The sequence below is a fragment of the Callorhinchus milii genome, unplaced genomic scaffold, assembly GCF_018977255.1.
Source record: "Callorhinchus milii isolate IMCB2004 unplaced genomic scaffold, IMCB_Cmil_1.0 Scaffold21, whole genome shotgun sequence".
NCBI lineage: Eukaryota > Metazoa > Chordata > Chondrichthyes > Chimaeriformes > Callorhinchidae > Callorhinchus > Callorhinchus milii.
Window position 1 is genome coordinate 2,359,069 of NW_024704762.1, and position 15,664 is coordinate 2,374,732.

At 48.7% G+C, this 15,664-nt stretch overlaps 1 protein-coding gene across 1 annotated transcript in view; it reads left to right on the forward strand.

Moving 5' to 3' along the window:
* Nucleotides 1-15,664, forward strand: part of sema6bb (sema domain, transmembrane domain (TM), and cytoplasmic domain, (semaphorin) 6Bb) — a 115,264-nt gene that overhangs the window by 76,248 nt on the left and 23,352 nt on the right. The window contains exons 6-7 of the mRNA XM_042342838.1: nucleotides 11,375-11,446; nucleotides 12,252-12,353. Of these exons, the coding sequence (XP_042198772.1) occupies nucleotides 11,375-11,446; nucleotides 12,252-12,353 (174 nt within the window). The remainder of the gene's footprint in view (nucleotides 1-11,374; nucleotides 11,447-12,251; nucleotides 12,354-15,664) is intronic.

A 15,664-nucleotide genomic window follows, 5' to 3' on the forward strand; every position in this document is an offset into this window, starting at 1 on the left:
TAATAATAATCCTTGCATTTGATATAGCGCTTTTCACGTCGGGAGGACGTCCCAAAGCGCTTCACAGAACACACTGTAAAGTGAATTGACTGTATATTTGTGGGCGAACGCGGCAGCCAATTGTGCACAGCAATGTCCCACAAACAGTCGTAGATTGAAAATGACCAATTTATTATTGTTTTTGGTTTTGGAGGGATTATTATTAGGCTCTGTGTGGAGTAAGGAAACTTGCCCAAGGTTTCGCCCTCTGCCTGGAATTGAACTCAGGTCTCTCACTTGCAAAGTGAGTGCTCTAACCACTGAGCTACAGGACTCCACAAAGTCCTGTAAGTAATTGTTGTCATTCAGTGATCATGTATGTGAGGTGAGAATCAATATATGTGACTGGGAAATATCTCTGGGTTACTGTGGCCTCGTTAAACACATCCTGGTTAGCGGTAGTGCGTGTGTTTATGTGTACGTGGCATTGTGTGGTTGGGCGCGTGTGTATACGTGCACTTCTGTGTGTGGTTGTGTGTCTGTGTGTTTGAGGGTGGGTATCTGTGTGTGGGGAGGGGGTGGGTGTGTGAACTGCAGAAAGAACAAGACTTACAGGAAATAATCTGATCTGAACGAATTCTCGGACACTTAGAGGGTGTTGTAATCCTGCTGGGATAATGGGATGGCTTTGATGGCAGTTCTGTGCTCTGATGTCTCGCACCTTCACCGTGGGACACCCACTGAAAGTGTTCCAAACACAAAGACAGCCTTAGCTTCAATCTCACACCAAACGTCCTGTTTGGTGGTTTGCCAACAGGGCAGGGAGTGTTTGCTAGAGGCAGACCTCAGTTTAATATAACACCAACAACATGAGATTTGACTCCACAACCTTGAGAGTCAGAGGTGAGAATGCTATCGACAGAGCCAGGCTCCTGCACATGCCTTGTTGAATTTGGTCAATGTGCAATACTAATGGGCAAATAAACCTACCAGGTTTGCCAATACCTGTGATAATAATAATAGTCTTTGTATTTGATGAAGCGTCTTATCACATCGTTGAGATATCTCAAAGTGCTTTGCAGAACATATTGCAAAGTGAATTGACTGTATTTTCTGGGTGAAATATTGGGATGTGTGCCAATAGCTTCTTGCGTTAAACCCAGTCCTTTCAATTCAAAATGAGCTCCCCAAACCCTTGGCTCTTACTAATCTGCCCATAATTCGTCCAGGGTTAGGTTAGTGCCTCTTGGAAAGGAAACCACACATAGGAACTCTCAGTCGTTGAGTGGTTTCAAGGTGGGAGTCGGACATCCAGGTGAGTGAAACAAAGAAACAGTTGTGTGCAAGACAAAAATGCAATGTCGTGGAAGTAAGCCCTGTGTTTGTGGATGATGTTAACAAGTGAGACCAAATAGATAGATGGTGAAAAGAAGAGGACCGAGAAGAGAGTCTTGAGGGTTGCTGTGTGTTGTGACATCTCAACTGGGACAATAAATTCTCCTAACCTCTCCTGTCGCTCTTCTTGTCTTAAATCTAGGACCTCTAGTCACCGACTCCCCTACCAATAGAAGTAGCGTCTCACCCTGTCAAAACCAATCCCTTATGATTTTTGTCCACTTTTATCGGGTCCCCTCTCATCTCATCCCTCCAGAACACCCACCCTATTGTCCTCCCATCACAGCATTGAGCCATTTTTTGAACAACACCCACTGTCCTGGTCTCAGCCACCCCTAACAACCCTGGTCCAGTCACTGATTATTTTCTGGGTAAAGAAATACTTCCTGGTGTCTGTCCTGAAATTGTCCTTTGCGACTCTAAGCCTGTGTTCTCTTGTTATGCTGTCTCGGTGCATCCTAAATTATTGTTCCAGTTGAAGGCAAAATTGACTATTCTTATCTGGGATCTGTTAAGCCTCATGGACAAACTCTGCGTCATGTCAGTAAAACATGTGAACAAACCATATCCTATGTGCAGAGGTGATTACAGATAATTATGTAATTCAACATTGAAAAGGATTACTTCTCAATGGCAATAATTATTATAATATTTATTATAATTGTTGCATTTGGTATAACAACAATTAATTGCATTTACGTCGGAGGACGTCCCAAAGCGCTGGAAAATAAGGGTTTATATCCTTTTTATTGGTTAATTACATAATTAAGAATACCATAATTTCCTCCTGTGCACATGGTTCCCATCTGCTTGTCTTCTCTCTCAATCACCATCACCTTCTCAAAAATCCATGGAGATGGTTACATATTTGATTTCACGTTAATCTCACCTGGCAGCTATATTTTACCTGTGGCTCCCATCCAGGAAACTACCATGATTTAATTAAGAGGGAACGAAGAAGCAGCCAGATGGAATAGCAGTAGAGACATTCGCTGCACAATCCAGAGGTCGTAGGGTTAAGTGACAAGGCTTCCATTTCACTCAAATCAGTTGACATCCCCTTAATGAGTTTTGTGGCAACCCTCCATTGAGCACTGTCCATCAATAAGAGAATGTTCCATCTCGAAAGGTGGGGGCAGAGGATTAAAAAGAAAATCACGTACCTCGTCTTTTACAGCTGCAACACATCTACCTATTGATCGCCCAACTTAATTCAGAGCTGGGTGATTCCAGGGATCAGAGGTTAGAGTCGTGTGAAGAGACTTATCATCAAGGAGCAGTTATGGGGTTTTGATCAAATGCAAATTTTCCAAGTTAGGAATGGTTTGACAGGGTTAATAAAGCCACCTTCGCATCCTGGCCAACAATCATCCAGGTCACTTACTCAGTCACCTCAAGGCTGTTTGCCAACAAACTACACTTGTCACCACTTGTGCTTTGAGATGTTTCAGTGTTGGTGAAGCATTAGTGTCCATTTTTACTTATCTTGGCACCATTCTAAAAGAGAAGGGAGTTTCTCTCCTAGTGTCCGGGCGACAATTCCCCTGATAAAATTGATCATTCACTTAAAGAGGAAACATTTGCAGGGCTATGGGATAATAGTGGGGGAGTGGGACGAGTTGGATCATAACAATAATCCTTGCATTTGATATAGCGCTTAGCTTCTCGACGTCTCAAAGCGCTTCACAGAATATGCTGTAAAGTGAATTGACCGTATATTTGTGGACGAACGCGGCAGCCAATTGCGCACAGCAATGTCCCCCAAACAGTCATGGATTGAAAATGACCAATTTATTATTGTTTTGGGTTTTGTTTTGGAGGGATTAAAATTAGGTGCAAGGAAACTTGCCCAAGGTTTCGCCCTCTGCCTGGAATTGAACCCGGGTGTCTTGCTTGCAAGGCGAGTGCTCTAACCACTGAGCTACAGGACTCCACATAGCTCTTTCAAAGAGCCGGCACAGACACGATGGGCCGAATGGCCTCCTTCTGTGCTGTAAAATTCTATGATCAGTGGTTAGAGCACTCGCCTCGCAAGCGAGAGACCTGGGTTTGCTTCCCGGCAGGGCGAAATGTTGGGCACGTTTCCTTACTCCGCACCTCTGTTTACCCAGCAATAAATAGGAACCCGGTTGTTAGTTGATGGCATATTCTGTGAAGCGCTTTGAGACGTCTAAAAGACATGAAAAGTGCTGTATCAAATTTAAGTATAATTAATATTATTATGATTTACCTCAAGGTTGTTTGTGGGACATTGCTGTATGCAAATTGGCTGCCAAGTTCGCCTACAAAAATACACAGTCACTGCACTTTACAGTAAATCCTGTGAAGCGCTTTGAGACATTTTGACAGTGGAATAAGGTTCTATCTCAAAAGAAAATTTATTTATTATTATTATCAAAGCAGCAACATTTAGAACACTGGGACTCATTTGGATAAAAACAGCTTGATACTGTGATGGGAGAAAGTGTGGTGGGTATTCTATAGGGATGAGATCAAATGGACCAAAGAGCCTTGTTCATCCAAACCAATTTTATGATCTCAAAAATGTTCTGACATCCTCCTGTTGTCTTTTTACAAATTGAGCTATCTCTCTCTCTCTCTCTCTCTCTCTCTCCCTTTTTTATATTCATTCGCTGGTAGAGTTTGATAAATTTACTCTGACATCTCCACCTTTCAGAAAAGCTGCAATATTCTGTGCTATTATGGAAATAATTTCCGCGCTACCCACTTCACAAGAAAGTGCATGTCTTGTACCTAATAAAATATTCATCCCAGTGCGTTTGGGAGCTTGTTTTAATTGCCGTGATCTGGTTCGGAATAACAAGTAGGACAGATCTTGATCTGTCTTGTGCCTCGTTTCAGGCTACACCTAACAATCAATTACATTGACTGGCCGCGGTATCCACCTCAAATGGGTCAGTTCATTAATGCCAGTTTACTGTCCGTCTGGGACCAGTCACTGATTTCTGTTGAGAATCTGCAGCTACCCTCAAAAATATATATTTATGCAGCGTCCCCTTCACTCAGGGTAGCTTCCCAGGACGCTTGATCGTGGCGGAGCACGGCGCCGAGACAGTGGGGGAGGTGACCGTAGGCACGGTCGAACAGGAAGGTCTTTCGGGCGCGAACTGAAGATGGGCAAGGAAGGGTGGCAAGGTGGAGGGATTGGGAGAGAGTGTTCCAGAGTTTCATTGCATAGTGACTGAAAGCGAGATGTGGAGAGAAAAAGGAGCGAATCGGGAACAGGAATCCTGTCTGATTTATTTTCCAATTCCCCCGGCCCCCCTCCCCGCCCCCCCACCCACCTCGACCTCAGGGCCACTGAACCCAGCTGTCACCCAGCTCAAACTCAGCACAGAGCAGTGTGGAGACCAAGGAGCTTTCTCAGTCAGAACAGTTGAGGCTGTCATTGAGCACAGGCTGACTGAGCGATCACAGGAACTCTGTTTTATCTGTTCCCGAGTGTGTTTTTCATCGGAAGATGTTGGCGCGACATATTCCGGGAGCTGTGCGGAGTTTGGCTCTAGCCAGCAGCTCTGAGCTCTGTCAGCCTTTCTCGGTTGTCCCAATAACAGCCGTATCTCATTCCCTTCTCCAAAGACAACCAAACAGCAGTTGAAAACTTGGTCGCTCAATCCACGGCTGTGTGTGGGACGCTGCTGCGTGCAATTGGCTGCCGCGTTTCACCCATAAAATATACAGTCAATTCACTTTACAGTCTATTCTGTGAAGCACTTTGAGACGCCTCAAAGACATGATAAGGCGCTGTATAAAATGAAAGGGATTATTATTATCAGAGTGGCTGACACTGGGCATGGGGGAGATTGGGGAACTGGCTGCAAGGGAGGTCCGATTGGGAAGGGTGGGAGTGGGGGGGCAGGAAGATGATTGTGTTGTTGTTGCGGCTGTTTGCCTGACGTTCTATTTGTGCCTCACTTGTACAATGCTTACTCTAAAATACAGGCCTGGTCCCCTTCCCCCCTCCTACCCTGTCTCTTCCCCACTCCCCCAACCATGGACTTTCAGGTTGACATAAGTCATTTACCCCAATCAGTAATAATAATAAGCCTTGCATTTGGTGCAGTGCCTTTTACATCAGGAGGATGTCTCAAAGCATTTCACAGGATATACCATAAGGTTCAGTGACTGTGTGTTTTGTGGATGAACTTAGCAGCAATGTCCCACAAACAGCAGGGAAGTAAATGGCCGATTCTACCTTGGGGATTGTTAGATAGGAAACCGGGAGAAAGAGCCTTTCTTCCTCCCACCCTCTGGAACTCCATCCCATACCCTACGTGCCTTCGGTCATCTTCATACCCCCCGATCCCATGCCCTCCACCCCACTTGTTTCCGACCCTCAGTTTGGGTACCAACCCTTCAGTATCCAACGCCTTGGAACATCTTCCCTATGTGAATGGTGCTGTATAAATGCTGTTGGTGTTGGTGGTGCTGTTGGCCGGGTGAACAACAACAACAACAACAAAATTACATGTGTATCGCGCCTTTCACGTCGGGAGGACGTCCCAAGCCGCTGGACAGTCAGTGTTTCGGACCCGAGCTGGGGGTTGGGATCAGGGAGGGTGGAAGGCAGGTGGGGGGAGGGAGGTGGAACCAAAGGCACGGTCAAAGAGGAGGGTCTTGAGCCGAGTCTTGAAGGAGGCCAGGGAGGAGGCGAGGCAGAGGGAGCGGGCAGGATGGTAGTGGGTTAGGAGTTCGCAGAGGTAGGGGGGAGCAAGGATATCTTTGGGCTGTAACACAAAGACTGGATTTGTAGTTCGATCATTTCTGAGTGTTTCTCCCAAGACCAAGGCAGGTGGTGGGGAGAGGATTGGTGTGTGAGGGAGGGAGAGTGTGGGGGGAATGTGTGAGAGGAAGATGGATGCTCTGTTTTCAGTCAAGTGTAAGGACTGTGTGATTGAGTACAGCACCAAGTGTTGTAAAATGACACATTTACCGCTGTGGGAACTATAAAAGCCGTGGGCACAGAGGCTTTATTAGTTTGCATGATTTATGTTTACGAGTTTCCGTTCAAAGCTGCAGCTGAAACATTCCTCCCGATGACATCCCCCTCACTCTCTCTCGCTCTCTCTCTCGCTCTCCGCAGCATCGCTCGGCCTCCTCTGTGTGACAGCCAAGGCCCTTCGACATGTGATCTGACGTTGTCTCTCTGATGATTGACGGCCATCATTTATCCAATTGTTGTGTTCAGGCCAATTAGTCTATCGATAGTGGGGGGAGATGTGGCGGGGAGATAGCGGGGGAGATCGTGGGGGGAGATAGTGGGGGGAGATAGTGGGGAGGAGATAGTGGGGGGAGATAGTGGGGAGGAGATAGTGGTGGGAGATGGTGGTGGGAAATGTGGGGGGGCTTCTGTCACTTCTTGAATATGGGAACAATATTTGCTTGCTTCCAATCTGTGAGGTTTAAACCCCTGATCTTTCCTCTCTTGTAATTTCCACACTCTGAACCCCCCCCCACCCTGATGGCGTGGAGGTTAGTGCGCTCGCCTCACAAGCCATTGGACCCGGGTTCGATTCCCGGGCGGGTCAGGGCGAAACCTTAGGCAAGTTTCCTTACTCCACACACGCGCCTCTGTTTACCCGGCAGTAAGTAGGAACCCGGTTGTTAATGGATTGGCGGGATGGCTTTTCCAGGGGTAATAATCCCTCAACAACAAAATAAATAATAAACTAATAAAAATGTAATTCTTCCCCACACACACCCCACCCCCAAAAAATGTGGCCACTCAATCCACGACTGTTTGTGGGGACACCGCTGTCCGCAATTGGCTGCCACGTCTCGCCCCCAAAATACCCAGTCACCCGACTTTACAATATGTCCGTGAAGCGCTTTGAGACGTCTCAACGACGTGATAAGGTGCGATATCAAATGCAAGGATTATTATTGTGATTATGATTATGATTATTATTATTATGCCCCTCTTCCTGCCTGTGTCTGCGGTTCAAGCCCCATGTCGTGATGTTGAGCTCGCAGCCTAGGCTGAGCTGGGGGTCTGTTTCAGTGCTGTGAGGAGCTCTGTATTGGTGGAGGTGCCGTTCCTTCAGATGAGACCTTAACCTGAGCTCACGACCACCTCTTCTTATAAGATCCCGCAACTCTATTCGAAAAGAGAAGGGAATTTCTCTCTCCCGCTCTCCCCGGCCCAACAACCTCCAAGATAAAAATTGTTCGCTTGCTTCTTCCGAGCTGTCTTCGCTGCGTACAAATCGTCTCACGGGGCAATCTACAAAACGCACAGTCACTACACTTTACAGGTCGATCCCGTGAGGCACTTGGAGATGCCTCGACCGAATGGCGCTGCGTCAAATGCACAGACCATTATTATTGTTGTTATTTATTGTTGTTATGACTTATTATTTATCCACCCGCCGGTTTACAAAGCCTTTTTTTTATTGTGACGCTCGTAAGTTAGACAGACGCCAGATGTCTTTCACTCAAATATTTATCTACTCCGCAAACTGCTGCGATGAACCGCGTCGCGCATTTCGTGCAAAATAACTGGATGAATTGCTGCGTCTTTTCCCCCGCGCACTCCTGGGGGAATATCCGCGGCCGCTGTGCCGATTTGCAGCGGGGTGGGGGGGGGGGGGGAGAGAGTCCCTGTAAATAATCAGCGAAACTCTCCGCAGACTCTTGGCAGCCTCGGTCTGCGGCAATTTAACCGTCGGGTTTCTATGAAATATCTTAAAGAAAAATTTCCTCAACCACTCGCCCCCCCCTGCCCGCCCGCCCCCTGCCCGCCTGTCTGCCTGCCCGCACGGCCCCCTGCCCGCCCACCTGCCCCCTGCCTGCCCCTGCCTGCCCGGCCCCCTGCCCGCCCACCCCTGCCCCCCTGCCTGCCCGGCCCCCTGCCCGCCCACCCCCTGCCCCCCTGCCTGCCCGGCCCCCTGCCCGCCCACCCCCTGCCCCCCTGCCTGCCCGGCCCCCTGCCCGCCCACCTGCCCCCTGCCCGCCCCCTGCCTGCCCGGCCCCCTGCCCGCCCACCCCCTGCCCCCTGCCCACCCGGTGAATTGTACGAGGTTCCCAACTCATTATTAATCATCAAAAGCAGCCCTAACGCAGCGGTCAGTGGCCATGGCAGCTGTCGTAGCACCGAACACGACGCGCCGGGGGGTCAGCTTTGCCGACAGAAGCTGCGTCGAGGATGATCCTCGCGTCTTTCCGCCGCCTCCCGTCGGGCCTCCCAAGCGCTTCGCAGGATTTTGCCCTGGAGCCTGGAGTGTAGTGACTGTGCGTATCGTTGCGGTGGTAATAATTATCGTCGTCGTCATAATCCTTTCATTTGAGACAGCTGGGAAACTTGGGATTGGGGGAGGAGCAGGAGGGGGGGAAGGGGGGGTGGGCGCGGAGGGCAGGGAGGGTAGGGATAGGAGAGTGACCAAACGCGCAGTCGAAGAGGGTTGTCGGTCAGATGTCTCACCGTGTGATCTGTAGGCTCCTCGCAAGGTCGGAAGGTTGTGTGTGTCGAGCTTATAGTCCAGGCTGACGCTCCAGTGCAGTGGTGGGGGAGTTGGCAGAGTTGGGGTGGGGGGGTGGCATTGGGGGAGTGTCACATTGTCAGAGGCTTTTGTTCGACATTGTCTTGTCAGGTTGGAGAGGTTGTCACGACACAGGCTGACAACCTACCACAATCTCAATTTGGAAGCAGTTTGGAAACTCTGTGTTTTATTCCCCGGTTGAGATCCTGCACAGAAAGGCGTCTGCCTCCCTCTCAAGCAGCAGCATCAATCACCGTTTTCCCGGTCCTCTCGCGCCAAGCAGCGAAGATTGCGGAGAGCACAAAGGCAGGTTAAATGAGCGTGTCGAAGATTTCGAGTAAAATGATTGACTGACTGGAAGAGAGAGAGAGAGAGAGAGAGAGAGCTGCCTCTGAGATTCATACCCTTTCAGTCGCTTCTTAAAGAACTTATTGCGTCAGTGCCCTGTGGCTTTCTTTACGAGATGTCCCTGAGCAGAAATCGGCCGTCAGGTTTCCCGTGCAAATACACAGTCACTACACTTGACAGCGAATCCTGTGAATACTGAGCAGTCGAGTTCAGTATCCGTCGAAACTCAGCATCGGCAAAGGTCCTGTAAACAATTATACGGTGAATGACTAGAAACCCTAGTTTCTAATTAGTGTCTGATTAATTCATTTCTAACTCCTTTGCGCAATTGGCCGTCATGTTTCGCCCACAAAATACGCAGTTGATTCAATTTACACTGTATCCTGTGAAGCGCTTTGAGACGTCTCAAAGACGTGATAAGGCTTTCGAACTGTACCACAGGATCTTTCACTCTGAACTAAATAGGGCGAGCGCGGTTTCAATGTCACACCCGAAGATATCGCCTGCGACAATAATATTAATCCTGGCATTTGATATCGCGCCTTAACACGTCTTCGAGACGTCTCGAAAGCGCTTCACAGGATATACTGTAAAGTGAATTGACTGTGTATTTATGTGGGTGAAACGCGGCAGCCAATTGCACATAGTAGCGTGGATTGAGTGACCAATTATTATTTTCGCGAGGTTCCCCCCACAGTGACAGCCTGGACTGTGAGCTGAAAGTGCCAGCTACATACCCGGGACTTGAACCCACAGTCTCCAAACCGACTGTGCAGGGGGGAGGTCTCGTCTCCAATATCATTCTGTCTGGGATGAGACTGGAAGCACATGCTTCCTGCATTGGATTAACCTACATTCTCGGGTTGGTTGGTGCCTTATGGTAGTGCAGTGTAAATGCATGTGATTAATGGTGGTTTCCATCTGTCTGAAGCTCCGAGGTGGAAACCGAGTTATAGGGCTCGGAGGGTGCTTTGTGCAACTTTGTGCTTTATGGCAGAAACCACATCCCTGTGAAGCTGAAATAGGAAGAATATGCCCCCGATAAACCGGATTAGGCAAATATATTCAGGCTATAATAATAACCCTTCGAGACGTCTCAAAGCGCCTCACAGAATATACTGTAAAGTGAATTGTCTGTATATTTGTGGGCGAAACACGGCAGCCAATTGCACACAGCAGCGTCTCACAAACAGTCGTGGATTGAGGGGCCAATTTATTTATTTACTTTTTTGAAGGAATTATTACCCCCGGAAAAGCAATCCGTCAAATGACTAACCAGGTTCCTACTTACTGCTAGGTAAACAGAGGCGTGTGGACTAAGGAAACTTGCCCAACATTTTGCCCTGCCGGGAAAAGGCTGTGGCTTTGTAAGAAAGTCGTACATCTTGCATTTGAAATGGAGCTTTATCAAAACGCCATCAAAACATCTCAAAGGGCTTCACAGGATTTTCCTGCAGCGTACAGTGACTGAGTATTTTGTAGCAAATGCATTTTGCCCAGCAATGTCCCACAAACAGCTGTTGAGTGAATGACCAATTTTATCTGGAGGATTGTTAGCCGGGACACGAGGAGAGGGAAACTCCCTTCTCTTTTTGACTGGTGCCCATGGGATCTCGACTGTCCACCTGGACAGGCAGATGAGACCTCGGTTTAAGACCTCACCCAAGTTCAGCACATGCAACAATGCAGCACACCTGTGCATCCCTGAAAGCCCACCTGCCAACGATGGCCGGGGGATAAGACTGACCGAAGAGCGCAGCTGGGTAGGGAGGGTTGTAGGAGATCGTGAAAGTAGGGGGGACTCAGTGAGGCGAAAGTGTTACCCCAATTGAGCCAGGTTGACACCTAGTGCCTTCTGCTTCATGCTAACAATAATAATAATCCTTACATTTGACACAGCGCCTTTCACGGTGGGAGGACGTCTCAAAGCGCCTCACAGTATTTACAGCAATGTGTGGTGACTGTGTAAGTTTTGTGGGTGAACACAGTAGCCAACACGGAGCAAAGTCCAACAAATATCCGCAACCAATTTTATGTGAGAAAAGGTCGGCCTGGACAGTAGGAGAAGTTGCTTTCTCCTTTCACACAGCTCCACAGGATCTTTAACATCCATCTGAACTGTCTCTAATCCTACAGTTTCCTTTACTCCACAGAAACTAACGTGGAGATCAAATCAACACGACATTGACATCTGCAGGATGAAAGGGCAAAGCCGAGGTACGTGTGTCAGCAAACTCCCGCCTTCCCACTCCCCTCAAATCCCGGCATCTTCCGGTTTTTATTACCTCCCAGGATTATAGTTGCCAGACATGATTTATTAGCCGGACATCTGATTGGTTTTGTGTCTAATTGATTGTGGCCGGGTGATCAAAGCGGAGCCTGGCCTAATATCAGGAAAATTGAATCTACTAATCCCATTACACAGCTTTCGTGTCCGAACTTCCTTTGATGGGGAGTCAGCCGAGCAATGGAGCCCCGTGTTAGTACTCTCCTTGTTCTCCTCGCCTGGCGTACCGTACCTGACGCACTCTCTGTGCAAGGCTGAGCCAGGCTCTGACAAGTACTGAGGTGCATGGGGGAAAAGGCAGGTACGGGTGGGACTGAAAGGATTGCTCTTCGAAAGAGCCGGCAGAGAGACCGTTGACCAAGTGTCCTCCTTCTATGATACCCGACTCCTCCACCTGCCCCCGTCCTGAGCCAGCTCTGAGCTTCTGCACATCCATCGACCCCTCCACTCTGCCGTCAGCGCCTGTGCTTTCAGCCACTCCATCTCGATCCTCTGCTACAGGGAGCGCGTTGAGTTTAGAATGTGTTTACTCCATCCCTCCCTCTGACTCGCTCGTTCATTCGCTCACTCGCTTGCTCTCCCTCTGACTGACTCACTCTCTCCCTCCTTCCCCCCCCCTTCAAATGTACCTCTTTGACCGTGCTTTCAAACACCTTTTCCCCACCCCCCCGCCACCCCCAACCCTGACGTGAAAGGCACCTCGACATAAATGTGACCTGTAGGGTGCTGTTGTTTCTGGACAGGCCGAGTGTCGGAACTTCGTCAAGGTGCTCCTGAGGAGGAATAAGAACACTCTCTTCATGTGCGGAACCAACGCTTTCAACCCAGTCTGCGCCAACTACTCAGTGAGTCACCGAGATCCCACCGCAGCGTCGCGTTTGAAACCCGCAGAAAAACTAACCACTTTGGCAAATCACCTTCACCACCTGCCCAGTGCCACATGGCTTCCCACCAGAGAGAGAGAGAGAGATTGAGAGCGAGAAGCTGGACCAGTTGAGGCATTGATGCTGGAGATAATTAGGAGTTTGGGGAAAGGACCTGCGGGGAGAGATTCTGCCCAGGTCTAGGCCTACGTTCTAGGGCGTCCAGAATTTGGCCAATTCTCAGATTCAGCGCTGAGGTTGCAGTCAGTTTTCGGAAGTTTCGTAAAAAGAACTTAACAGTCACTTGGCCCAGTTTGTGGGGACGCTGCTGTGCTCAACTGGCTGCCGCGTTTCGCCCACAAAATACCCGGTCACTCCACTTCACGGTATATTCTGCGAAGCGCTTTGAGACGTCTCGACGACGTGATAAGACGCTGTATCAAATTCAAGGATTCTGATGATTATTATTCCATGATACCTGCTTCAAAATCGAGGCACTCAATCAATAATTTGACAATTTCCAGACAGTTTGAAATTACCATCGTGGCAACAAGTTGCTGACTTGCCCCCACCGATACAGGGAGGAAAGGTGGGGGGAAACGCGCTCTCCATCCAAGGAGGCCCATCCACGCTGCTCTTGTGCCTCAGCCGAGCGCCTCGTTAACCCCTCGTGGGGCAGAGAGGGGCCGGCACGTTCCGCAGCCTTTAGCTCTAATTAAACACGTCTCCTGTCTTCCTACGAGCAGGGATAGGGTTACTTTTAATTCGCCTAAAAGACCATAACTCATACAAAGTTCTATAGTGTGAAAATTTCCGCCAGTTAAAATTTTATAAGCGCGGCTAATTAAACCCGCAGGATTTTCTCCTTCTGTTTCGAGGCTGGGTTTACATTTCTGATGAGAGAATGCCAGGAGCATAAAGGGAGGCTTGAACATGATCCTGCCATTTCTAAAGGACGAGCAGTTAGGATAGAGTTTGCCAATTGTGTTTATGCCGGGAATGTGAGAATGACTTCAGTGAATCAGCTCACTCGCACTAGGGCTGGGAGGATTGTGTTTCCTTTTGGGCCTCTCTGCCACACAAAGGGCTTGTCAGTCTGGGTCTGTCTGAGGCTGGGAACTGGGTAAGGGTTGTGGGCCGAGTGTTGATAGTCACTGACATTGGGTTGGACGTGGATAAGAGGGGGAATAAGTCAGTCAGTCAATCACTTATCGTGTGTACAAGCCATGCTGCTCTCTTCCTGTCCTTCTCTATAACAATAAGCCCGACAGTCTTCGCACTTGATAAAGCGCTGTATCACGTCGATTGAGACGTCTGTCAAAGCACTTCACAGGATTTTACTGTGAGGTGTAGTGACTGTGGATTTGTAGAAGACAGCAGTACAGTTTGTGCACCTCAATGTCCCCACAAACACCGAAGTGAGTGACCAATTTTATCTTGAAACCCAATTTGCTCTCAGCTGATGTCCCAGTCAGTGCTCAGGGGTGGGATACATTGGGAGGTGCCATCCTTCTGGTGAGACTACAAACCGTCTGCCTGTCCAGGTGGATGGTAAAGATCCCATGGTACTATTCGAAAAGAGAAGGCAGTTTCTCTCTCTCTCCCTGGCCAACATTCCCCCAAATAGAAATGGCCACTCACTCCATGGCTAATTACGGTGCCCAAATTGGCTGCCATGTTCACCTACAGATAGACACAGTCACTACATGTTACAGTGTATCCTGTGGAGAACTTTGAGACATCTTGATGACGGGCCCAGGCTCTATTATCACTATATTCTAGTTAAACCCGTCTGTGTCTGTTCAGGTGTCCTGGTGTCCTGGTCGACAATTCCCCCAAATAACAATAATAATTGTCGCATTTGATTACAGCCCCTTATCACATCATCGAGGGAATGTGCCTCGTGTCTCAAAGCGCTTCACAATGCTTATTTACTTTAAAGTGCTGCGTCTGTGTGTATTTTATGGGCGAAACGCGGTAGCCAGGCTTAATGAGGCACCACTTGTAAAGTCATGAGCATTCCACGCCATGTGTAAATATGTGCACAAGTAGAATTACAGATGCTCCTAATTAGCTAATAAGCACGGATCGAAAATGATTGATGTCTTTACACGTGGCTTCACACGCCCAATGCACCCGGGTTTACACATGGTTTGCCCGTGGCATGTTAATGGAGCCGGTTGTCGCTTTGCACACGCATGTGCGCGCAGCAGATGAGGGCTCTCAGGATTCGGGGGCTTGTGACCCGAGGAGCAAAGCTGACGGCAATCCCTCGTGTGGCTTTTTTTTTAATCGCTGCCTTCATAAATGATGTACGGAGCCCAGGCCTCTGAGAGGGAACAAGATGTTTTTTCACACTAGATTACACACTCATAAGTGTACGTTCCTGTTTCAGATCTAAGTGTAATTGGGTAGTTATTAAGCTTTCATTCTCGTCTGTTTCACTCAAACTGACAACTTGCCAAATGCCCGGAGAGTTTCCAAAGTGGGAGTCGAGCAGGATAATCCTTCATCCCGTTGAGCGTTAAGTTACGACGCAACGAAAGCTAGGAACAGAAGGAGGCCATTCAGCCCATCAAGCCTGCACCCCCCCCACCCTCCCCACGCCCACACACAGACATTCCATGGCCCACTGCTACAATCTGCTCCATAGCCCATGAGCCATGAGAGAGATTAGATGGATTTCTTTCAGGGCATAATATCTTGGGATACAGTAGAGTTTGGGAAGCGACATGTACATGTGACTGCCAGGATGGTGGAAGGCGAACTGGAATGACCTTGGTTTCTTTCGTCCAGAAATCCTTATGTTCTTATGCTCAGTGGTGGTGCCTTGTGGCCTTGTTCAGACCTGCTCTAACCCTACTTTCCCTGCTGAGGGGGTTTGGTGTCGGCCTGGCTCAGTTGGAGGTTCTCTCTCTTAGAATACCTCCACCATTGTCTTGTCTAACATTCTTTATCACTTTCTACTCACTTGCACCTTCTCTCCCGAGCCCCAAAATTCAACCTGGCCTGAGTCTGTCAGACCCTTTTTGCTTTAAAATCTCAGTTAGTAGCCCTCTCTATTTTCAGTCAGATGGTTGTGGGTTCAAGCTCCCGCCCCATCCCCCACCCCCCCATTCCTTAGGTGCCCCAAACACTCACAGGAAGTGCTGGTTTGATGACTTGGAAGTCAGCCATTTTATTAACAACTTGCATTTATATAGCGCCCTTCACCCGGGGTAGCGTCCTGGAGCGTTTTTTTAAGCACGATAAAACGCTCCGAGACGCTGCTCCTGTATATATATACACGCAAA